The 22,984-nt window shown below is 32.7% G+C and overlaps 2 protein-coding genes across 2 annotated transcripts; one reads left to right on the top strand and one right to left on the bottom strand.

The window, feature by feature from the left end:
• Positions 1–213: 213 nt before the first annotated feature.
• On the top strand, positions 214–858 carry LOC131625432 (glutaredoxin-C9-like). The gene has a single exon (XM_058896300.1). It carries the CDS (start codon positions 269–271, stop codon positions 698–700), a length of 432 nt encoding a protein of 143 aa, XP_058752283.1. The 5' UTR covers positions 214–268; the 3' UTR covers positions 701–858.
• A 4,455-nt stretch (positions 859–5,313) lies between these two features.
• LOC131625454 (zinc finger BED domain-containing protein RICESLEEPER 2-like) lies at positions 5,314–6,991 on the bottom strand. Its single transcript, XM_058896320.1, has 4 exons — positions 6,439–6,991; positions 5,995–6,288; positions 5,836–5,910; positions 5,314–5,708 (listed from the first exon to the last, which is right to left on the bottom strand). The coding sequence occupies exons 1-4, from the start codon at positions 6,989–6,991 to the stop codon at positions 5,314–5,316; spliced, it is 1,317 nt and encodes a 438-aa protein (XP_058752303.1).
• Between the last annotated feature and the right edge of the window lie 15,993 nt (positions 6,992–22,984).

Here is a 22,984-nt window from a genome sequence, read left to right as displayed (position 1 = left end):
AACTTGGGCGCCGTCCAAACCAATACGTACACAAATTACAAAACAGTGCAAGTGTGTGATGACAACCTTAAACGTCACACACAACACATTAACATGACCATAATACTACCATTTTCCACCGCATACAAACGTTGAATATTAATATTGAATGACGTAACTATCTTTTCCCTTTTACATTTATTTATATATTCCATCATCCACATTCTCTTCTTCATAATCTCCATAACCAACCCATTCTTTCTTTCTCAAAACTCACATCATCATCATCATGCATCAAGCAATTCCTTACATGTCACTTCACAATAACTACAACTTTGGTAATACTATTGAAAAATATTACTATAGCAAGAAGAAGAAGGAGGAGAAGGAGGAGAAGGAGAATAATTCTTCTATGCTGAAAGTGGTTTCTGAGAACGCTGTGATAGTCATTGGAAGACACGGTTGCTGCATGACTCATGTGGTGAAACGTCTTCTACAGAGTCTAGGTGTTAACCCTGGGATTCATGAGGTGGAGGAAGAGAAAGATGAAGTGTGCGTTGCAAAAGAATTGGAATCCATGATTGAAGGGAAAGATAATGTGCAGTTTCCAATGGTGTTTATAGGTGGTAAGTTGTTTGGTGGATTGGATCGTGTTATGGCTACTCATATTTCTGGTGAATTGGTTCCATTGCTTAAACAAGCTGGAGCTTTGTGGCTATGATCATCATTGTTTCTTGTTTTTGATTAATTAATTAATTACAGTAGTTACTTAGTCTTCAATTTGGCTGGCTAATTTCATGATGTAATATTGTTTTAGATAATTAAATATGCCACTGCCAAAATTCACGGTTGCTCATTATCTAGAATGTTTGGATTTTATATTGGTCATTTTGCAAAACGTGTTGATTCCTTTTTATTTATACATTGTGTTTTCTAGTATATTTTCAAGGGAAATAAAAACATAAACAATTTAAAATGGACGACTTAAAGATGGGCGACGCGAGAGCTCGTCATGTTAAAATGGACGGTGATAATTAGTCGGTACTTCATAGATGATGGTGATGATTGGTCGGTGTTCTACCGATGGTGATGTACTTGTAAACACTATGACGATCAAATAAGTAAGAGTCACATTTGTAAGATTTTAGGCTAGGAAGATACATATTCGGGCTTGGATCAAGAGTTAGGTTTTATAGTAAGATAATTAGGGTTTTAGAATCCAAAATCTCAATTGGACCACTAGCTTTGAGGTCAACTGTGAACAACTCATAATACAATACCAAACACACAATTTTGATTTGATAATTGACCATACCTCTAGGCCGTGCTCATGATATGGTCATTTTATACACTAGTGACTTCGGGATGATCCAATTTGTCGATAGATTGGGCTTTTCCTATTATAAAAAATTTTTGTCTCCAGCGACATAATATTTACGTCATAATTTGTAAAATCACGTCACAACTCTTTATTAATGACGTGTTTACTCACGTGGCAGGAGATCGTGTGGCAACTATGTTGCGACGTGATTTTCACTTCATAACTTTGCCACATGAAAATCACGTCGCAACAGTTTGCATAATAACGTTTAAATGGCGCAGAGAGTGCAGAGCACGTTTAGTAGGAGCATAGTTGACAGAGCATGTGACAGTCAGTTGCGACGTGATTTTCACGTGACAAAGTTGTGAACTAAAAATCACGTCGCAACATTTAATAAGACTGGAAATAATTTAATAAGAATTTCGACATGATATTCACGTGGCAAAATTGTGAAGTGAATATCATATCACAAACATGTTTTTTTAAATGAAAATCTGTAAAATCAACAAAAAATTATAAATAATTTTTTTTTAAAAATAATAATTTTATAATATACTAAAACAATTTAAATCTTACAAAAAAAATTAAAGTTTAAAAGTAAATTAAAAATAAAATAAATCCTATGAGTCGGGATACTCTTCACTATTAAGATCATCGTCATTGTCCTCATCCACCAGATCTTGACCACTAACTCCTTTATTTTCATCAAACGCTTGATTACCGCTCCTTTGAAATTGAATAAATCGCCGCATTTGCTCCTCCATATCAGATTGCCTCTTTGCCATTGGCTCCATTTGGCGTTGTTGCTCCTCCATTTGGGCTTTTAGCGCCGCATCACGTAGTGCTGACTCGCGTCTCGCCTCCGTTAGTGCTATTGTCTTACTGTTTCAAGCATCTCAAGTGTCAACTGTGATGGATGTGACATTCCTTCCTCATCTCTAATTCTTTCAAATAAAGTTCTATCCTCACTTCTCAAGCTCCAAGCGATATTTCCAGTACAAAAAAATCATCCATTTTGTCCCTTTCCGCCATTTACTAAAGTCCAAATATAAAAATCCACATGTAGATTAAGCGGCTCTGAACCTCTTGGAATATATTGAGGATTTTCAACCAAAAATTATGCGAGAAGTGTTTGATAATCCTTCTACACATACAATAAAAAAAAATTAAGTTAACTATAGTTTAAACTTAGTTATATACAAGAATCAAATTAAATTAAATAATGAACAAAATATAGCCACGTGATTTTCACGCCATAATATCTCAGTTGCCACGTGAAAATCATGCTACAAAGTTGCCATTAAATAAAAAAAAATAAACAATTTATATAAAATAACTTACTAAAGCTTTTTTGGTATGTCCGTCAACAAAAATCCCCGATTTTTTGTCCGATTATTTTTAGCCAGCTCCGTCAGTAGTGGTCGGCTCCTCAACTCCTTAGCCTAAATAATAAAATTAACTCTAATTAAAAATATATAATAAATCATAATATAACTTAAAAGTGGTAATAATTACCATGCGTCGAGCATGTTCAGAAGTAGTTATACTTCCAACTGTATTAAGGCTACCCCTTTTTCAGATGCTCTCATATTTTTTTGCCTTTTCATATCTAACTTAAATCGAAGTGTATCCCAATAGACAAGAAGTTCATCAAATACTTTGCATATCCAGTTAGGACGAATATTTTCGTGTTCCCTACGCTTTCTAGCACCTCGTAGCTAGGGGTGGACAGACGGTCGGATAAGGTCGGATTCTGGCCCAAAACACCAATCCGGTCCAATCCACGGATGACATATAGTGGCCCAATTTCAACCCAACGTAATATCGGGTTTTTTCGGGTTCGGGTTCACTCGGTTCGGGTAACTGTGTTAGGCCATTTGAAAATTCCAATATAGTGTTGGGCCATTTGAAAATCTAGCCCAAATAACAAAATCTAGTAGTTTTTTTCTATTTTTTTATTCAAATAAACAATTTATTGTTGGGCTCAAATTTTAAACCCAATTACAACCTGAATTGAGCCTTATTTTATTTACATATGTACTGTTATTAAATTTATAAGAATATGGGCTTTATCTTTACAAAAATTACTTTAAAAAATTGTGATAAACATTTTAATTCAGACATTAAAACTGACTTATACTAGACCAAATCCAAATTCAAATTCATCATACTTTAAATAACATTTAAACAACCAAATATAACATATAAAATCTAAGTTTTTTGAGCATATAAATGTTTGCTCAAATTTAATACAACTAGTTTAAATTTAATTGCACCAACACACACAACCAATCAAGCACAATTAATCTAAAACATGAGCTATCTTTCATGAGCTTCATAATCTTTTTCTCCCATTTTATTCAATTCCTACAAACAAATGGCAGGTATCAAACAAACTAGCATATGAAAAAGATAAGACAAATATTCTCAAACAGTAGCTCCAGTAACAACATCTTGGTAACAAAAAAAAATTGCGGCAATGCTAAAGAGTCTCAAAACAGAACAAATATTATCACATAGAAGCTCCAGTCTTAGCTTGATGGTCCATCAACAGTTTAGTACTGCTGCATCTGATAAGTTCACTGCGGTTGGCCGACTGCTAAGGAGATGAAACAAAAAGTCACGCTTCAAAAATTCTTGACAACAACCTCAACTGCTAAGGAGACACTACAACATACTAAATGCTATTTACTTATCAAGAAATGGCATGACTAAGATCATTTTACAATAAGTAGATTGTTGTCTTGGTAACACGGTTAATCGAGAACATACCTCGAGACAAGATAGTCCAAATCCACTTCTGCCTCTTACTCTGTCTTTGCCTCTCAGTGTCAACCTTAAAATTATTAGTGTCCCACAAGCCATGTCCAAAATATTGGATTCCATCGTCTTGTATAATCACTCTATCAATGTCAGTGAACAATGAAAGAACACAGTCAGTGAAATTATTTGAACTGCACAATAAAAGTGAAATTAGAATTAATTCATTGCTAAGGGAATAAAACAGGTTGGATGCAGTGCAGTGAACAATGACCTTTCATAATTAGTTGGATCAATTAGAACAAGATTCCATTATATTATATTACACTACATTGATCGAACTATATTAGGACAAGATTCCATTGAAATCAAATTTGTACTAGTTGTATAGTACATCTAATATCTAATTACAAGTAGAAAAATGATTTGTGTTCATATTATCAAAACTATTGAAGACTAAAGATGTGATATAAGTCTTACCTAGTGCTTCCCGACTCATGGTCTCATAACAGTGGAGATGTTCCAAGACTCTAAGTTGAGCTTCCATCTCCATCTCTACCTCAGCTTCTTCAAAAGTGTGCATTGCTTCATAATTATTTTAAAATGGGGCTGGTTGTGATGTGCATGGTTTCAAAATAATGAGTCTTTTATGACTCTTTTTTAAGCAAGTGACTGCTGCAGCTTCCAAATACAATAGAAAACATAAGTGTACAAACTTGATTTCCATGAGGCTGCAGCAAATAAAATAGAAAAGATTAGTGTAAATACAATGGAAAATTACCTTACTTTGTTTTAGGCACAGCCAGAAGGCTGCGACTGAGTCGAAGAGGATAACGGAGCTCCACCCCCACTGAAATTTCATTAAATTCTATAGAACATTTTAAAAAACAATAAGAAACATATTACAAAACAAACTAAATAATCACACTTAAGGAAGGAAGGCCTCAATATATTTTCTAAAACATCTTCAGAAATCTCATAGTCTTCGTTAAATTCCAAGTCTTTGAATTGATGTAAGGAAGGCCTCAAAACGCGCTCTCAGAAGCCACGGTTGAAACTGGTGTAGGCATTATATCTCTAATAATTTGGGACATAACTGGATATTTGCTAACATTATGTTTCCACCAGCATAGAATGTCAAACTTATCTTTATCCTTTTCACTAAAACTTATACATTTATCTTTTAAATAGCTTTGTAGCTCAGTTTCTTCTTCAACCGAATCCATAGACCGCAAATGTTGCTGAATTGTATTCTATCTAGATATATGTGTCGGTACTTCGACGTTGGCAGCAGTTTCACCGTGAGAAACAGTGGCTGCCATAGACGGGACAGATCCTTCAGCATTGTCATAGGTTTGTTTGTAATCCATGAAATTTTTTGAGAGATTGTTATTAATCTCTTCTAATAAGGATTTCTTAGTTTCTGAAAGTTGTCCATACATATCATTAAAGCACCAGTCCACAAATCTTAACTTATACCGGGGATAAAAAATAACACCCAAATAGAGGAGTTGGTTCATCTTAGTGGTATCAATCCAGTATTTCTTAAACTTATCCAACATGTCCCTAGCTACATTAGCAAACAGTCCATTAAGGTCCATGTTTAATCGCTTAAGCTCAACGTAAATTCCAGCCAAGAAAGAAAAAGCTGTATGCAAGCTCGCTTTGGTGGAAACAGAAAAAACATTCGTTGCTTCCTAGTAATTCTTCAAAAAATTAACAAAGACCCTAACATTATCCCAATCTTCACTACTGGGGGGGGGGGGGGGGAGCACCATCAAAGAACTCCCTATAGTCTTCATCCATATCTTCTAGCTTATCAAAAGCAGTTTCAAACTTCTCAGCCGCATCTAACATCAAATATGTCGAGTTTCATCAAGTTGAAACATCAAGACATACTGACTTCTTGCATGTAATCCCGGCATAACCCACACATTCATTGAACTTCAAAGCTCTATGGGGTGAAGATCTTACAAACCTAATTGCATTTCTAACACTTGAAATTGAGGTGATAGCTTCTTGTAATCCATCTCTCACGACCAAATTCAGTATATGAGAACAACACCTCATGTGAAACCCAAATCCATCCAACAAAAGTCCATTCATGTTTCTTATTTTCTGTTCCAAATACTTAACAGCAACATCATTTGATGCCGCGTTATCTACCGTGATAGTTGAAATGTTTCTCAGTCCCCAATCCTTTAACACATCCTCAACCTTCTTACCAACTGTTTTACCTCAGTGATTTGGGATAACCGTAAAGCTAATTATCCTTTTTTGGTATTTCCAATCCCTATCTATAAAATGGACAGTGAGGGTCAAGTAGTTTAGATTTTGAACGGAAGTTCAACAATCTGTTGTAATGGCCACCCTACTACAATCAGACTTAAATAACACTCTCAACATCACTTTCTCATCAAGGTATATCTGAAAACAATCCCTAGCTATGGTTCTCCTTGATGGAATTGTAAATTGAGGATGCATTTGGTTACAAATGTACTTGAATCTCTCTCCTTCAACTGTAATAAATGACTTCTCATCTAAAATGATAAAGTAAGCCAACCCCTTTCTACAACCTAAAGGATCAAACCTAGAAGATGTTGGAACCAAAACACCTCCCTGAGTTGTTGAATATGTCAATATGGTTTGGGTATGGTCGGTTGACAGGTTCAACGGATACTTAGGACATGTTTTCATATGACTCTTTAAGTTAGACGTTCCACATTTCTTAGAGTCACACATGTACTTCTGATGACAACACTTACATGCCGCAGTAGCGGGATCACTATTAGGAATAAGGTTAAAGTGGTCCCATACCTCAGACCTCTTTCTAATAGAATTTGCATTAGCTCTTCTTTTCTTCCGGCCAATAGGAGGAAGATCTACGGTTGGCCCAATGGGTGTTGTTGATGTTACAGTGTCTTGCTCCATAACTGAAACAAATGTGCAACCAATGAATTAAATTAAATTCAACTCAACCAGATACTACACAACTAAGAACATATGTGTAACAGACTATATCATGTGAGCAGTCCCTGTTTCCCCACATCAGTAGCAGCCTTATTTCCCCACATCAAACAAATGGAACTACATTTAATCTTGAAGCTTGCATAACAAAAAACAAAGAGAAGATTCACATAACAAAAACTTGTATATACTGGAACTACATTTAATAAAAAAATTGTTTATATACTTGTAGTTCCAGTACATTTAACCATAACAAAAACTTAAGATTCCATTTAAGTTTAATCATATACTAGAACTACATTTAATCATATACTTGTATAACAAAAACTTATACACCTAGTAAAAAAAACTTGCATAACAGAAGCTTGTATAACAAAAAAACAAAGAGAATATTAACATAACACAACAAGTAATTCACATACACCTAATCATGAATAAAACTTAGCCTATACATATCGTTATTTTGCGTATTTTCATGAACTCTTTGCATATCTCAAACTCCTTGCATATTTCGAACTCCTTGCATTTCTCGAACTCCTTGTATATATCAAAAAAAGTTACTGACTAATTACATAACACTGCATATCAATAAAAGTAGTTCAGTACAATTGAAAATTCTGAGTTAAATGGTCTGAGTTGCATAAGTTCGTCGAAAATATGTCTTCTCTTAATTTATCTGAAAAATATGATAAGAAATAACACATTAAACTCTAAATCATAAATGGAGAGAACAAAAAGAAAAATCACTACTTTAAATACAGAGTTTCAACGTGAACGATGGGTGCTGACAAGTTTCAAAGCTGAGCTCGTGATTTCAGTCAGATGTTGAAGGTTGAGGTATGTCATCTACTTCTATTTTTTCTTCTCTTAATCCTTCTTGCTCTTCGTCTTCGGTATGGTGGAAAGATTTGATTTCTCTTGGTAATATCCCGGTGGAAGACCCTTTAGAGATGAAATGTCGGTTTGAGATTGGTAATGGTTTTATCACTCCGTTTTGGGAGGCTCGATGGGTGGATAATTTTAGTTTGAAGGAGTTTTTTCCTTTGTTATTTTCGGTTTCTTGTTTGAAACGGGTGGCGGTGGCTAGTATGGGAGGGTGGGTGAATGGTGTGTGGAAGTGGGAGAATTTTGGTGTTTCTTTGAGTGTAGACTCCGACCCGTTGGTGTTAGCGGAGTATGTTCTTCTCCATCTTATGTTGATTGGCCGAATTACTAACATGGAGGGTAGGGATAAGGTCTCGTGGGGTGGTTCGTCGGAAGGTTTGTTTTCCGTTGCCTCTTGCTATGATTTTTTGGCCGGTCATCGTTATCCTTTTGGTCCTTCTAATAGAAGTGATGTTGCTTTAGATTTAATTTGGAAGGTTCATGTGCCGTTCAAAATAAAGGCTTTTGGTTGGAGGATTTTTGTAAATAGACTTCCAACAAAGGATTTATTAACGGTTAAGGGCGTTCCATTATCGGTAGAGAATTTAAAGTGTGCTTTTTGTGGTTGTTTTCCGGAAAGTTGTGACCATTCTTTTTTCAAGTGTGATATGGTGAAGGTTGTTTGGAGAGAGTTGGCTATTTGGGTTGGAAAACCGGTGGGTGGTATGGAAGAAGTTGGTTTATCGAGTTTCATGGATTGGTACCTCTTTTGTAAAAAAAAGAAAGTTAAAGAGGGGAAATGTGGCGTGATTTGGTTAGCTATTTTGTGGATATTTTGGTTAACTAGGAATGGTATTTGCTTCCGCAATGAAGGTTGGGTTGTCGATAATACGGTTTGGAATATCAAGTCTTTGTTATGGAAGTGATCGTTTTTTGGAGAAATTACGCACCCAATATATAGTTTTTATGAGTTTACAAAAGATCCTTTGTATTTTCCCTCATAACTGTATTTGGTTTGTAATTTCTTTTCGGCGGGCTTTTTTTTGTTTGTTTCCGCCCTATTGTGTAAACAGGTTTTGAGAACTCTTAGTTCTCTTTTTAATTTCATCTTGCTTAAAAAAAAACGTTTATTTCTATTTGTATACTTGCAATTATTTATAGGTCACCATCAATTAGACATTTAGGTAGACAACAAAAAATCTATTTTTACACGTAGAGCCATATATCATGGAGCCAGTATGATTAACTAAATCAAAATTATTAATCATCTAAGTGGAAGATGGGTCACCCATGTCTTTGAATTCCAACAAAAGGAAGAGAGGTTTATAATTATAATTATGTATTTTTGGTTTATTTTCCAATCATAATAATATGCCTATAATTCAATGAGCAAAAGAAAAACACAATGTAATTTGATTTCTTCTCGTATTAAAACTTTGTTCTTTTATTCATACATAGTGCATACTATAAGTCATCAGAGAGAAGATAGATAGATAGTGACCTATGTTTACCATAATTTATAATACAAGCATGTCTTTATTTTTTTGATTAAATAATTTAGGATTTGGGCATTATTTGATCTAACATCTCTTTCACTTGGTATAAAGTTGTATAAGTGTGGTCCCTCTAGCTATCAATTTCTCTTTAAAAGGGGTGGATTATTTAATAGCAATTTTCTCAAAAATTAAATAATTGCCAAGGCATGCTTGATTCACCTTAAAAAGCAAAGAGAGATCATACTAGTGCAGTTTGTCCTTTTTTTCTTCTACTTTTCATTTTTCTTTATCTAAATAGTTTGGTAGCATTGATTTTAGTTAAAGAGTTCCATCTAATTAAATTTATTTTTGAGGTATAGGAGATCCTTTTAATCTTATATACTAATACATTGACTAGTGGTGGTCAATTTCATGTCCATGAAGACAAAGTGCTTGCCTCTTAAACGTTTAGAAGCACAAATCAATCACATACATATATATATATATATATATATATATATATATATATATATATATATATATATATATATATATATATATATATATATATATATATATATATATATATATATATATATATATATATATATATATATATATATATATATATATATATATATGAGAAAAGATAATATTTTTAAGATTTATAATTTGTAATTAATTTAATAAATTTATCAATTTTAATAGGTCAAATTCATTATTTAGTCATTTATATTTTGTCTTAATAATGTTTTGGTCTTTTTATTTTGAGTTTTAAATCGGTCTTTTATCCCATCAAACTGGTCTTTTATGTTTGCCTTAATAACATTTTTGCTTATAATTCTTTTTTGTCAAATTTTGGAAATGTTTGATTACATTTGTATATATACTCTTCTACCACGTACACTTTAAAATAGTTAGCCAACTTATCAGTACAATGAAATTTTTATCTTTAAATATGAGTTGCCAAAAAAATTGATCTTCCATGCTAAATAATTATATAAATCAATGATACAAAGTAAAACTCTTAATTTGGGAATATTTAGTTAATTTTAAAACACCATATAAGAGCTGAAAAAAGGAGGTAGAAAAAGAAAGAATTAAATGAAACAATAATGAATTAGTTTAATGGGTTAATGGTTCAATCCCTAGCTCTTATCTGTAAAAGAAATCCAGTTGAAAGTAGGGAAATCGTGGTATGTGTCTAATAAATTTGAGAAGATTGAACATTATAATAAAGAAAGAAGAAGAAATAACTTAATGTGATGAAAATGGAAAATAAAAAGATGATTTTTTTACTGAGCCAAGGTCATATAAAAAGTATATTTGCTATTTTTGGTAAGGAAAATTATGATTGCACCATATAGTTACTCACAGACCTACGGTGAAAACTCTAAAATACTTCTATATTTTAAATATACATATTCGAAGACACCTTTAAAAAAAAGGTGACTTCACATATGCATATCTGAAGTTATATTTTTTTAAAAAAAATGTGTCTTCGGATATATCTCCGAAATAATTTGGAGTATTTCACAAAACACAAACAATCACCCCCAACTATTTGCATACTCCACAAAACGCAAACAAACACCAAATTTTAACTTCTAACCCATTTTTACCAAGTTTGATTCAAGCATTCATCTTCTACAAATTCCATTCAAGCATTCATTCAAGTTCTACTTAAAGCTCCAAAAAATTGTAAGTTTCCTCTACTTTCTAGCCCCAAAAATTGTTCTTATGGTTGTTAGAAGTTGGAATAATGTGTATTTTGAAGTTATTGTAGTTCAATGAGTGTTTAGATGGAAAAAATTGGATTTTGGATGACTTAGGGCAAGAAATGAAAGTTTGCCATAATTGGTTGTTCGCACCACATTTTGGATGTGCATATCCGAAACTGATTTATGATGTCTTCGAATATGCATATTCGAAGAGCATTTTGGAAATTTCAGAGGTGTTTTTCATCCTATATGGATGCAATAAGAAATTCCCTTTTGGTAAATCATTTGCCAAAAAAACCTCACTAACTTTAGTGTAGATCGTTCCGTGGAGTGTTGTTTTCGATCAAGGTGTAAGTTGAAGGTGATAAATTAAATGAAGATCTAAATAAATTGTTCGGGTATCCACCAAAGTCTAATTCATTCAAGATCATAGCACCAAACATCTCACATCATATAATATGTGCCGTCAAATCCATCCAATGTACTTTTACTACAACAAAGTTATGCTTTAGCGTCGGCCAAAAGCCAACGCTACAAGGCTAAAAGCCGCCACTAATATTGATTAACATGTTTATGACCAATGGAGGATAAAGAGCTTTATTGCTTTCCTCCTTTTGTTTCCGATCAAGGTCTATTTGTTTCAGCTTTAAAAAAATGGATTTTTTCTTTGTATTTTTTAAAATAGATTTTCCAATACCGTTTTTAAAAATATTACAAGTTTTTTTATATTCGTTTTTTCCAAAATGAAAAACTTATTTTGACATCCTATAACATAAACATGCATTATTGAAGACCAAAATTTTGTCAAAATCCCAATTTTTTCAAAAAGTTATATTTCAAAAATGATTTTTATGAAAATCTATTTGAAATAGCATCAAAATTAAATGATTTTTTGAAATTTTGATATCCAAATTTTTTCTCATAAATAGACAAAATACCTAAAATCACATTTTAAAAATAACTATTCAAACAAAAAATTTCATTTAAAGCTTTTATAAAAAAATTCTTGATAAAATTTTTTTCATAAAATTATGTAACACCATAAAAATCATTTTTTAAAAAAAAGAAGCCAAAACAAACGGATTCAACAAAGTTTAGGAATGGATTTGATACAACTTGTGTTGAAACCTGTTGGATCATTTCCGTAGCAGTAGGTGTAATCCATCGTAGGACAGTTTGCTTGTATTTTTCATAGGACTAAACTTACATGGAGTTGCTTATATATGGTTTCTGTTGTTCTCCATTCATAATATAACACGTGGAGTTAATGTCAAAAATAAATATACAGCAAGTTCATGTTTTTTACGGAGGATATTAAAATGAGTACAGTTGTCACTTTATGAATGGAAAAAAGCACCAACAGCACAATTGGAACTGCACCAAAGTTTTATCCTTTTTCATATTCAACAATCTTGTTTTTTTCACCAATTTCACCAAACTTGGAGACAATCAAGTTCAATATCACATGAGAAACAACATAACCCAAATTTAACAGTGCATCTCGCAGCTCATTTCAATCGATTTTGCCACTCACATCTTTATGAAATCGCTTAAATATTCCTTGTAACAAAAACCACTTAGTTAAAGAAGTTGATTACATATTGTATGATGCGAATATTTAGCTTAACAACATAAAAACTTGGGGGAGAGAAAATACCCTCCATCTCTAAAGATTGTAAAATGAGGGCAACTTCTCTACCCATCACAAAAAGTTGGGTAGTGTACCTCCAACCAATCACATAATTCCATCTCATTTAACACATTTAATTATTTATTAAAATACTACAAATATTTGTTGTTTTCAAAGCATTTTACAAAGGAGGTAACCTTACCCAACTTTTTGAGTTGGGTAGATAAGAATTCACCTTGTAAAATATATAGTGAACTCCATAGGTCCTGCATTACTATGTCCAAAATTCAAACAGCGAGGGCAAAACAAAAATCAAATGACCATGAACTATTAAACAAACGCGTTAAATTATAGGAAAATGGAAATGAAATAGACACTTAGGGTCTGTTTGGTAAAAATAACGGTTGACTGATAAGCTAGCTGATAGCTTATAGCTTATGACTGATGGCTGATGACTTATAACTTATAGCGGATGGTTGAGACTGATAGCTTATAAGCTAATTAAAGTGTTTGGTAAAATTAGCGGTTCAATTAACTTATAAATGTAAAATGACATAAAAGATATTTAATATATAATTATTTTATTTTAAATTAAAATAAATTATAAGGGTTAAAAATGGATATTAATTAAAATATTAAGGATAAAAAAGAAAGAAAAAATAATAAGCTATAAGACATAAGCTAAAACGCTATTTAAAATAGCGTCTGAAAAATAAGCTATAAGCTAGTAAAATAAGCTATAAGCTCGTGATGAAAAGACTGTTACCAAACGAGTCTAAATTATCATATGAGCTTATAAGACATAAGACATAAGCTATAAGCTCGAAAACATGTCTTACCAAACAGAACCTTAATGATTATAGTATCCAAAATTTAAATAGTGAGAATGGTGTAGCTGAACTATTAAAATTGTACTTGGGGATTTGGCAAAAACTGAAGCAAATTAGGGAAACAGAATTGTAACGAAACAAAAATGAATTAGAAATTTAGGATTAAGAAAAACTAAGTCAATTGAGATGAAGATAAGGAAAACTCTTATGTAAAACAATGGAAGTGGATTGGATTCTTCTTCTTCGTTCTTTATTTTGAGAAAAAAGTTATTTATTCTTTCTTCCGAGGTCGGGTTCATGTTTGCAATTTTACAAGTCAGAGGAAGAAGGTAGTTGAGGGATAAAAAAGGAATGAAGAGAAAGAAAGTAAAACGAATGTGAGAAGAAGATGAAGATTGTTAATGTTTTAATGTAATGAAAATAATTTCACATTTTCATGGTAAAAAAGAAAGTTACAAGATTTGAGATCGAAATTTTCAGAGAACGAGAGGGGATTTGGTCGTGATGAGAGCAATTTGTTTTCTAGAGTTTTCAGTAGAAAAGGAGAAGACACGATATTACATGAGTTTTGTTTGTTTTAGTTTTTTCTCTAAGAGAAATTAAAAAGAAGGAAGCGAAAAAATAAGGGGCAAGGGATGAAATTTTTAATGTGGGGATTAAATATATAAAATTTTAATGAATAAATATAAAAAAAAAATTATTCGTGGGAAAATAACATTAGAGTCGGTTCTACTTCTAATCGGCATTAATATTTAATAAATAAATAATTTTAGTCACGAAAAAAATTTGTGTGGATTAAGACAAATCTAATATTTAATAAATAAAAATTAAAATATAATGAAAGACGTTAGTGTTGACTTACACAGACGCTAATATTAAAGTCATTTAAAAAAAATAAAAATTAAATGAATAAATGCATTAGCGTCCGTTAGGATGACGTAAAGTCGACGCTACTAGCATTCAAGTTGGGATCGACACTAAATATTTGAAGCTAAAGTGCATTTTTCTTGTAGTGTTTGAGAGAACTTAGGGCATCCATACTAGAAGAACGACTTAGAACTTTGGACAAATAGATCCACTACCGAGGAAGTTGTTCCCAATAATGTTCTATTAATTCAAAACCTTGAGATGGTCTTGCCTTACTGGTACACTTGATTAGAGTTAAGTGATCATTTGAGGTTGTTATATTTTACTATATTGGATGTTCTAACATTAGTTTTTCTTGACAAATGTGGCTAGTAGAAGGTTCTAGTACCTCAAAATCTTACCATCCCACTATAAAATATTACAGACCAGACTGGGGTACATATTGTTCAAATATAAATTTCGCTGACTTGATCATCGTAGTTTCTGGATGTACACCCTATCATTAGACACATTGCAAGGCAGGTCACACTAGAGTTTATCATCAAAATTACTACCACCAACACAACACTTTAAAGAAAAGGATCACACCGATTTGAAATTAATATTGATCAACTAATTTATTTTAAAAGTATAAGATAGAAACCTAATTTCTTAATGAAATAATTATTTTAAAATACCAAATTCTTCATGTGGTCCTTTATATCTGTCTTTTGAATTTATTTTTTTTTGGTTTCAAAACAATCCTTTATTAATATTTTCTTGGGAAAATGGTAATCATTTACAACACAGTAATAACTTATAAGTGACTTAAAGGACAATTTAAAAAAATAATTAAAAAATGACCAAATCACTACTAATGCCAAACATAAAGGACTGAAGAAAGTGTTTGGTCTATAAAATAATTAAATTTGAGGAGCTGGTAAGAGTTTAACCTTTAACCTTAAATTACCTAATTCAATGACTATTAGTGTAGCCTTAATTTAAAAAAAAAAAGTTCACATTCAATTTTGTAAAAATTAAATAAAATAAAATGACTTGTTATGTAAACAAATTCATGATTTATTCTATTAACTGTTATTAATTTTGTAATTGCTATTTAAATATTAGTTATTTATTTTACTCTTTAAGATTAATTAATATATAATGTATTTGTAACACAATTTATACCGTCAATTAATCATAAATAATTAGAAAAATTATTTTTAAAATTTTTAATGACAAATTAATATTATATATAATAAAGAAATAGTGTACAAGGGATAAACAAGTTATAAAAAATCTGGATAATGAAAAGGGCATCAAAGGTTGGGCTCCAAGCTCCCACCAGAATCACAAAGATAAAGAGCACAATATTATCTCGAAAGAAAACTGAAACTAATTTTTTTTAATAATCAAACATTTATGGTTAATTAGGAGGTTAAGTTTTTTTTTTTATTGAAGGGAGGACTAAAAAACCAAAAAAGAAGAAGAAGGAACTACAAAATAATCACACGAGAGAAGGAGACCCCTAATAAATCAGATTGAAAAACAGAAAAAATCTCTTCAGAACAACTAGTTAAGTTAGAGAGCATTGAAATTTTTTTTTTTTATAATAATCAAACATTTGGGGTTAATTGGTAATGTAAAAAGTCTTTGCATTATAAGTACATGTGAATTAAATTTGCCTTCTTTAAATAAAATATTCAATTTAGAGAAATTAAAGTATAATTAAGTGGTTGAGCTCAAATGATTAATAATATTCCGTTAATAATAATATTCTTTTTGAAATATTATATTAAAATATTAATAAAACATATTTTCATTTTAGTCCATTAATAATAGTCCATTTAAATTGACATCGACACTTCTTCTATTTCTAAAATATAAATTAATATTCTCTAAACTTATATATATCATTGGAAATTTTTAGTGAAATACAAAAACCATAAATAAATATCATTTGTATGTTTTTTATTGTTACTAAAAGTTTTGATTGATATAGGTAAGTTTAGAAGAAATAAACACATAATTAGATAAAATGTTAGTTTCATTTTAATATATCTTATAAGAAATGTGGGTGTAATTTCCTCTATAAAATATGACTCTAACATGAAAGTGTAATGGTTTGAACAATATCATCACTAGGAAGAGACCAATCATTTGGTTAATAATTTTATCATCAATTTTAGGCAAAAAGAGCTTCATGACACCGAGGAGGCCACCCGATTAGTAGCACATTGTATCCTTTATATAATCATACTTTATTCATCTGAAAAGTTTGGGACAATATATAGTGGCTAGTTTTGCTTTTACTATAAATTTGTTAAATAAGCAAGATATTTTCATATAATTTATTAAGAGCAATCAGATAATTGGTTTAATAAACACTACATTTTCATTCAAAATTGTAAAAAAATCAAATGTTTGAATTTTCTCACATATATATTAATTAAAAAAGTTTTAAAATATTTATTATGAAAATCAAATAATTGAAAGTTTTGGTAACTGTTTACTACTGTATTAGAAATTGTTTTGTAGAACAGTTGTAATCAGTTATTACGTTTTGGTAACCGGTTACCATTATGTTGAAAATTTATTTTAGAATACCTATAATCGATTACCAAAAAATTGTAACCGATTACAGGAAGACAATTTTAATTTTTTTTCATTTAGCTGCTTGTATCCCAATCAATTCTACTTGTGTATATACCTTTGAAGTATCAATGTAATTACAATGTTGAATGCACATTTTCACTTCAATTATACTCTCTAATTTTCTCTCCCACTCTCTCCCTGTCCACACTCAATTACTCAATTTTCACAAGCCTTGTGGTTCCAAATTCTAACATTTGACATCAAGAGCTTGGTTCGATCCACCAAACATCTAATGTGCAACACGAATTCTGTCTCTAATGAAAGAATCCATGCAAATTTACTCATCCTTGATGCGAAGAATTGAGACAAATGGTGCAAGCAAATGAAGTTGTTGTTTGGCTACCAAGATGTTCTTGGTGCGATCAAGAACAGTGTTAATCCTCTTGTTGAAGGTGCAAAGGATGCATAACGAGCATCACATAAGATGCTAAAAAGAAGAAAGATTTCAAGGCATTGTTTTTAATCCATCAATGCGTAGATACAGATAATTTCGAGAAATTTAGTGATTGTGAATCATCGAAGCAAGCGTGAGAAATTTTTTAGATGGAATATGCAAGGTTGAAAAGACGAAACTTTTTAGGTTAAAAACTCACTAACGTCAACTTGAGTTGATTTAAATTGAGGAGATGGAAACCATCCACGTTTTCATGAAGAGAATTACTTTGTTGGTGAACCAAGTGAAAACATGTGGAGAAACTATCATACATCAATATGTTGTCGGGAAAATCTTGAGCTCTTTGACGGCAAGATTCGATAACTTGGTCGTAGTAGTTGAGGAATCGAAGGATCTTGCAACGATGACCAAAGAGGAACTACAAAGCTCTCTTGAGGCACATGAGCAGAGAATGGAGGAAATGAATGTTGATAAATCAAAAAACGGAGATCGCTTTACAAGCTCGTTTCAATGAGAGAGACATAAAGGCGAAGGGAAAGTGGCCCGTGAACAAAGATAGAGGTAACTTTCAGAATCTTGGTGGAAGACAGTCCCAAAATTCCAAGAATTCAACATCCCTAAAGGATCAAAACAATGGTAGCAGGGGTGTTAAATCAAACAACTCTAGAGGAGACAATCTAAGAGGTAGAGGTGGAAGAAGAATGGTTGACAGGAGCAACGTGCATTGCTTTAATTGTCAAAAGCTTGGCCATTTTGAAAGAGAGTGCAATTCCAACAAGAAAGAACCTCAAGAAGATGAAGCTAGAGTTGCAAGGCAAGAGTTTGATGATGAAAACACATTTCTGGTCATGATCACAAAGGAGGAATACAATAGCAGCAAGCGGCGAGACAACAACAATAGTAGTTTGAAGAATGATGCATAACCATGAAGTAGTTGGTTACGTAAATACTATAACCGATTACATGTTGAAGAAAATACAATCATGACTTTCAAAGAAGCATTGTAGTGAAGCGATCAATGGTATTTGGACTCCAAAAGTTTAATGCATATGACAGGGAAGAAAGGTTGTAGAGCCAAGCAACACCTTAAGGTGGTGTATTCGAATGTGTATGGACCGATGCAAGTTGATTTGATTGGTGGCAATAGATATTTTTCCACATTCATTGATGGTCATAATAAAAAGCTCTAGACATAAATAATCAAGAGAAAGGTGAGGTATTTGAAGTTTTTAAGAAGTTCAAGTCCATGGTTGAGATACAAAGCGGTCATAAGCTCAAAGTTCTCAAAACGGATGGTGGAGACGAATATGTCTCAAATTACTTTGGGAGGTTTTATAATCAAGAGGGCATAGTACATGAGGTAATACCACCCTATATATACTACATCAAAATGGTGTTTCCAAAAGGAAGAATCAATCGATCATGAATATGGTTAGAAGCATGTTGAACGAGAAGAACTTGTTGAAAGAGTTATGGGGGAGAAGCGGTGTCCACTGCTGCATATTTGTTTATTAGATGTCCAACAAAGAAGCCTGAGAATTTTTATAAATCTTTTTTGTGGTAGTATTCAGGGTCTTTGACTAGGGGGGTCATAGTGGCACTTATGACAAAAGGAGAACTCACAAGAAGAGATGTAGAGAAAATATGAGATGCAAGAAAAGTGAAAATGGGTTTACCTATTTATAGCGTGCTTCTGAAGATTTGAGTGTGTATTTTAAGCAAGTATTAAGTGCAGATTGTGGTGATGGAAAATCAAATCATAATCTTTCCTTTTTGGCTTTCCTAATCGATTATCTAGTGGCTATAATCGATTATATTTGTAATTTCTTCAAGATTTAATGAAATATTCATAAATAATGAGATTTGATTTACATGACGCGCAAGGAAAACTTGAATTTTATTTGAAAATAAGTCCTCCAAGATTTTCTAATCGGTTAAAAATATGTGCTAATCGATTATTTCTTTCATGGTCCAGCTTTCTTAGTGCTTAATGGGTTTTGGGCTGGATTTTCCATTCTCATGGGCCCCTATCTGTCATTATTTGCACCTTTTTGCTATAGAACACTACAAATACTCATTTTATGGGTTATACATAATTTATTTTAAATGAGTAAATAATTAAAGTTATTATTTTAAGGGTTTAATCAGATTTTCCTTATCATTTCAACCTTAAAATAATTTTACCTCCCTTATCAAAAAAATATTGATAAATATTTCCCAAAGGGAAGACATCACATGGTGTATCCTTCTTCAGGCATCATTGGATGCTAGAGTTGGTAAATCCACATTATAGATAAGTCCATTACAGACTTATTCATTCAATTGATCATTTCACATCATTAATTTGAAATATTCTCAAATATCTTGCTTTGATCACAACGTTTGACATTTTCCACCTCTTTTATTTTCGAGATCAGAGACTCTCATAAATCTTTGTATACTTCTAGAGTATAATGATGCTTTGTATAACTTTCTCAAATAATATTTAAAGCTTCAAGCTGCAAAGTATACCTGCAAAACAGTAAATGTTTCACCTTTGGCGCCCATATCATCTTCTTTAGCTCAGATGCATTAGTCATAGAAAGGTCTAAGGTTATTACTTTTAGATCTTTTCAATTTTATGAAAAAAGATTTATAAGTGTCCAATTTTCTTATATTAAGTGCATTTATATACTGAAAACTTCTCTTCTTTGCGATATACTTTTTCCAACCTTGAAAATGTATCTCCCTCGTTGGGTGCCTTTAAGAAAATTCTATCTTCTTCGTTGGAATACAATTCTTTCATATTTCTCTCTGAGGTTGATGTTTCTCCTCCTCTTATTTGTTCAACTATTGAAAAAAATTATTCATCTTCTTTGTCGATCGTTGAACAAGAGGATCCTTCATCTGATGTTGAATTTTCCGAAGATCGTTCAAATAATGAGTATGTTCTTTTGAAGTATTGAACTAGAGTTGTATGATAAGAACAAGATGAGGATGATGATGCTTCGGTTTGGATTTGTTCGTCTTAAAGTAGTTGAATCATCTCTTTTATCTTTTTTAAGATTTCCTTTTTTCTTGATTTTTCCTGAAATTCATGAAGACTCCCATCTACTGATACAATGGTTAGATTGAGTTTCCAATTCTTAATTCTTAGATATTTGTTAGTAAAACAGTTTTTAACAAAACTTTCTATATTTCTAATGTTGTGAATTCAATGCCAAGAACAAAGTATAAAACAAGGAAGAATAAAGGACAAGGAAGAAGAGGAACACAAGAATTGGTTATAACTGTTATTCTTTCACTTTCTCTTAAAACAAGATTACAAGTTTACAAGAATAACAAATAACCTCTCTCACCCTAAATTAGGATTTGCAGCTTAGCAATGATGAAAGACTAGTATGCTATTTATAATAAAACCTAACATACTAACTAATGGGCTTTTTCAGCAAGGCCCATTACACAAGCCAACTTAATAAACAAGCTAACTTAACAAATTAGGGTTTAAACACTAAAACCTAATTTAACATGCTAACAACCCTAGCATCTTCGACATCTGCATGCTAGACCCATATTCGACTACAGCATGCACACTTCGACACCAGCATGTGAACAATCCTTCGACTTCATGCTTAACTCTGTTGAACTGTCGAACCAAGAAGCTACCCTTCGACAATACTAGAGTTCGATCCAATATCTCACAAATCTCCACCTTGGACCTAACTCTACAACGTCAAGGAACAAACTAACTTTCTTCATGCAGCTTTATCAACTGCATACAGTGGAAAAACTTGCAACTCGGCAATGTCTTGGTGATCATATCAGCAGCATTTTCTTCAGTCGAAACCTTCAGCACTTGGACTTCTCCATGCTCGATTACTCCTCTGACGAAATGCAGCCTCACATCAATGTGCTTAGTTCGCTCATGATAGGCTGAATTCTTCGACAGGTGTATTGCACTTTGACTATCACATTTAACAGTGATACCTCGACCTTGAAGTTTCAGATCCTTCGCAAAACCTTCAAACCACAATGCTTCTTTCACAACTTCAGTTAGGGCAATATACTCCGCTTCAGTGGTTGATAGAGCAACAACCTTCTAAAGTGTTGCTTTCCAACTAATTGCAGTGCCAAACATAGTGAAAACATATCCAGAAATAGATTTTCTGGAATCCATACAACCTGCATAATCAGAGTCGACATATCCTTCTATTGCTGCTTTACTATCTTCACCCAAGGCTCCACCATAAATTAAGACTCTATTTAGAGATCCATTTATGTACCTTAAAATCCACTTCAATGCTTGCCAGTGAGCCTTTCCAGGATTCGCCATGTACCTGCTTACAAGACTTACTGCGTATGCTATGTCGGGTCTAGTACAAACCATAGCATACATCAAAGAACCAACTATATTAGCATACGGAATGCTATTCATATAGGCTCTTTCGACATCAGTACTGGGACACTGATTAATACTCAGCTTGAATTGAGAGTTTGTTGGAGTCACAACTGGCTTCGAATTCGACATACCAAACTTTTCAAGAATCTTCCGTAGATATGCCTTTTGAGATAAGCATAACTTCGACTTCTTTCTATCTCTTCGAATGTCAATTCCAAGAATCTTGGAAGCAGCTCCCAGATCCTTCATATCGAACTCCGTATTGAGTTCAGCCTTCACCCTCGTCACATCTTCAACATTGTTGCTTGCTATGAGAATATCATCCACATAAAGCAACAAAATAAAAAATGAATTACCAGGTCGAAATCTGAAGTAAACGCAGTGGTCGAACTGACTTCTAATGAAACTTATACGTGCCATGAACTTGTCGAATCTCCTATTCCACTGTCGAGGAGATTGTTTCAGCCCATATAAAGATCTCTTTAACTTGCACACATAATCTTCCTTCCCCTTTTCGACATACCCTTCAGGTTGCCTCATCAGGATCGTTTCATCTAGATCACCATACAAGAACGCAGTCTTCACATCCATCTGTTCCAGTTCAAGATCGAACTGTGCCACCATGGCAAGCAACATTCGAATGGACCTATGCTTCACAACAGGAGAAAACACATCATTGAAGTCGACACCTTCTTTTTGAGTGAAACCCCTTGCAACTAACCTTGCCTTGTATCTTTTCAACGTCACTCCTTCAATTCCTTCCTTAACTTTGAAAATCCATTTACAGCTGACTAACCTTGCCCCAACAGGTTTCTTGATCAGTTCCCAAGTATGATTATCATGAAGAGATTTCATCTCATCATCCATGGCCTTCAGCCATTCAGTCTTATTTCGACTCCTCATAACTTCCTTATAGTCTCTAGGTTCTTCGTCTAGAACCTCACTTGCAGAGATTAAGGCATAAGCTATAAGATCTGCATATCCAAGTCTCTGAGGTGGCTTGATGACTCTTCTCGACCTATCTCTCGACAATAGGTAGTCATCGTCAGTTTCCTCAACTTCAGCATCTTCTGCTTCTTCTTCGACTTCATCTGGGATATGCAATTCAGCATCAACATGCTCCACCTCAACAGGAATCTCTACCTGTTCCAGCTCTTCGTCAGA

The sequence above is a fragment of the Vicia villosa genome, unplaced genomic scaffold, assembly GCF_029867415.1.
Source record: "Vicia villosa cultivar HV-30 ecotype Madison, WI unplaced genomic scaffold, Vvil1.0 ctg.000217F_1_1_3, whole genome shotgun sequence".
In the NCBI taxonomy this organism is placed as follows: domain Eukaryota; kingdom Viridiplantae; phylum Streptophyta; class Magnoliopsida; order Fabales; family Fabaceae; genus Vicia; species Vicia villosa.
Note: the sequence above shows the minus strand (reverse complement) of the source record. Positions and strands in the feature narration are given on the sequence as shown.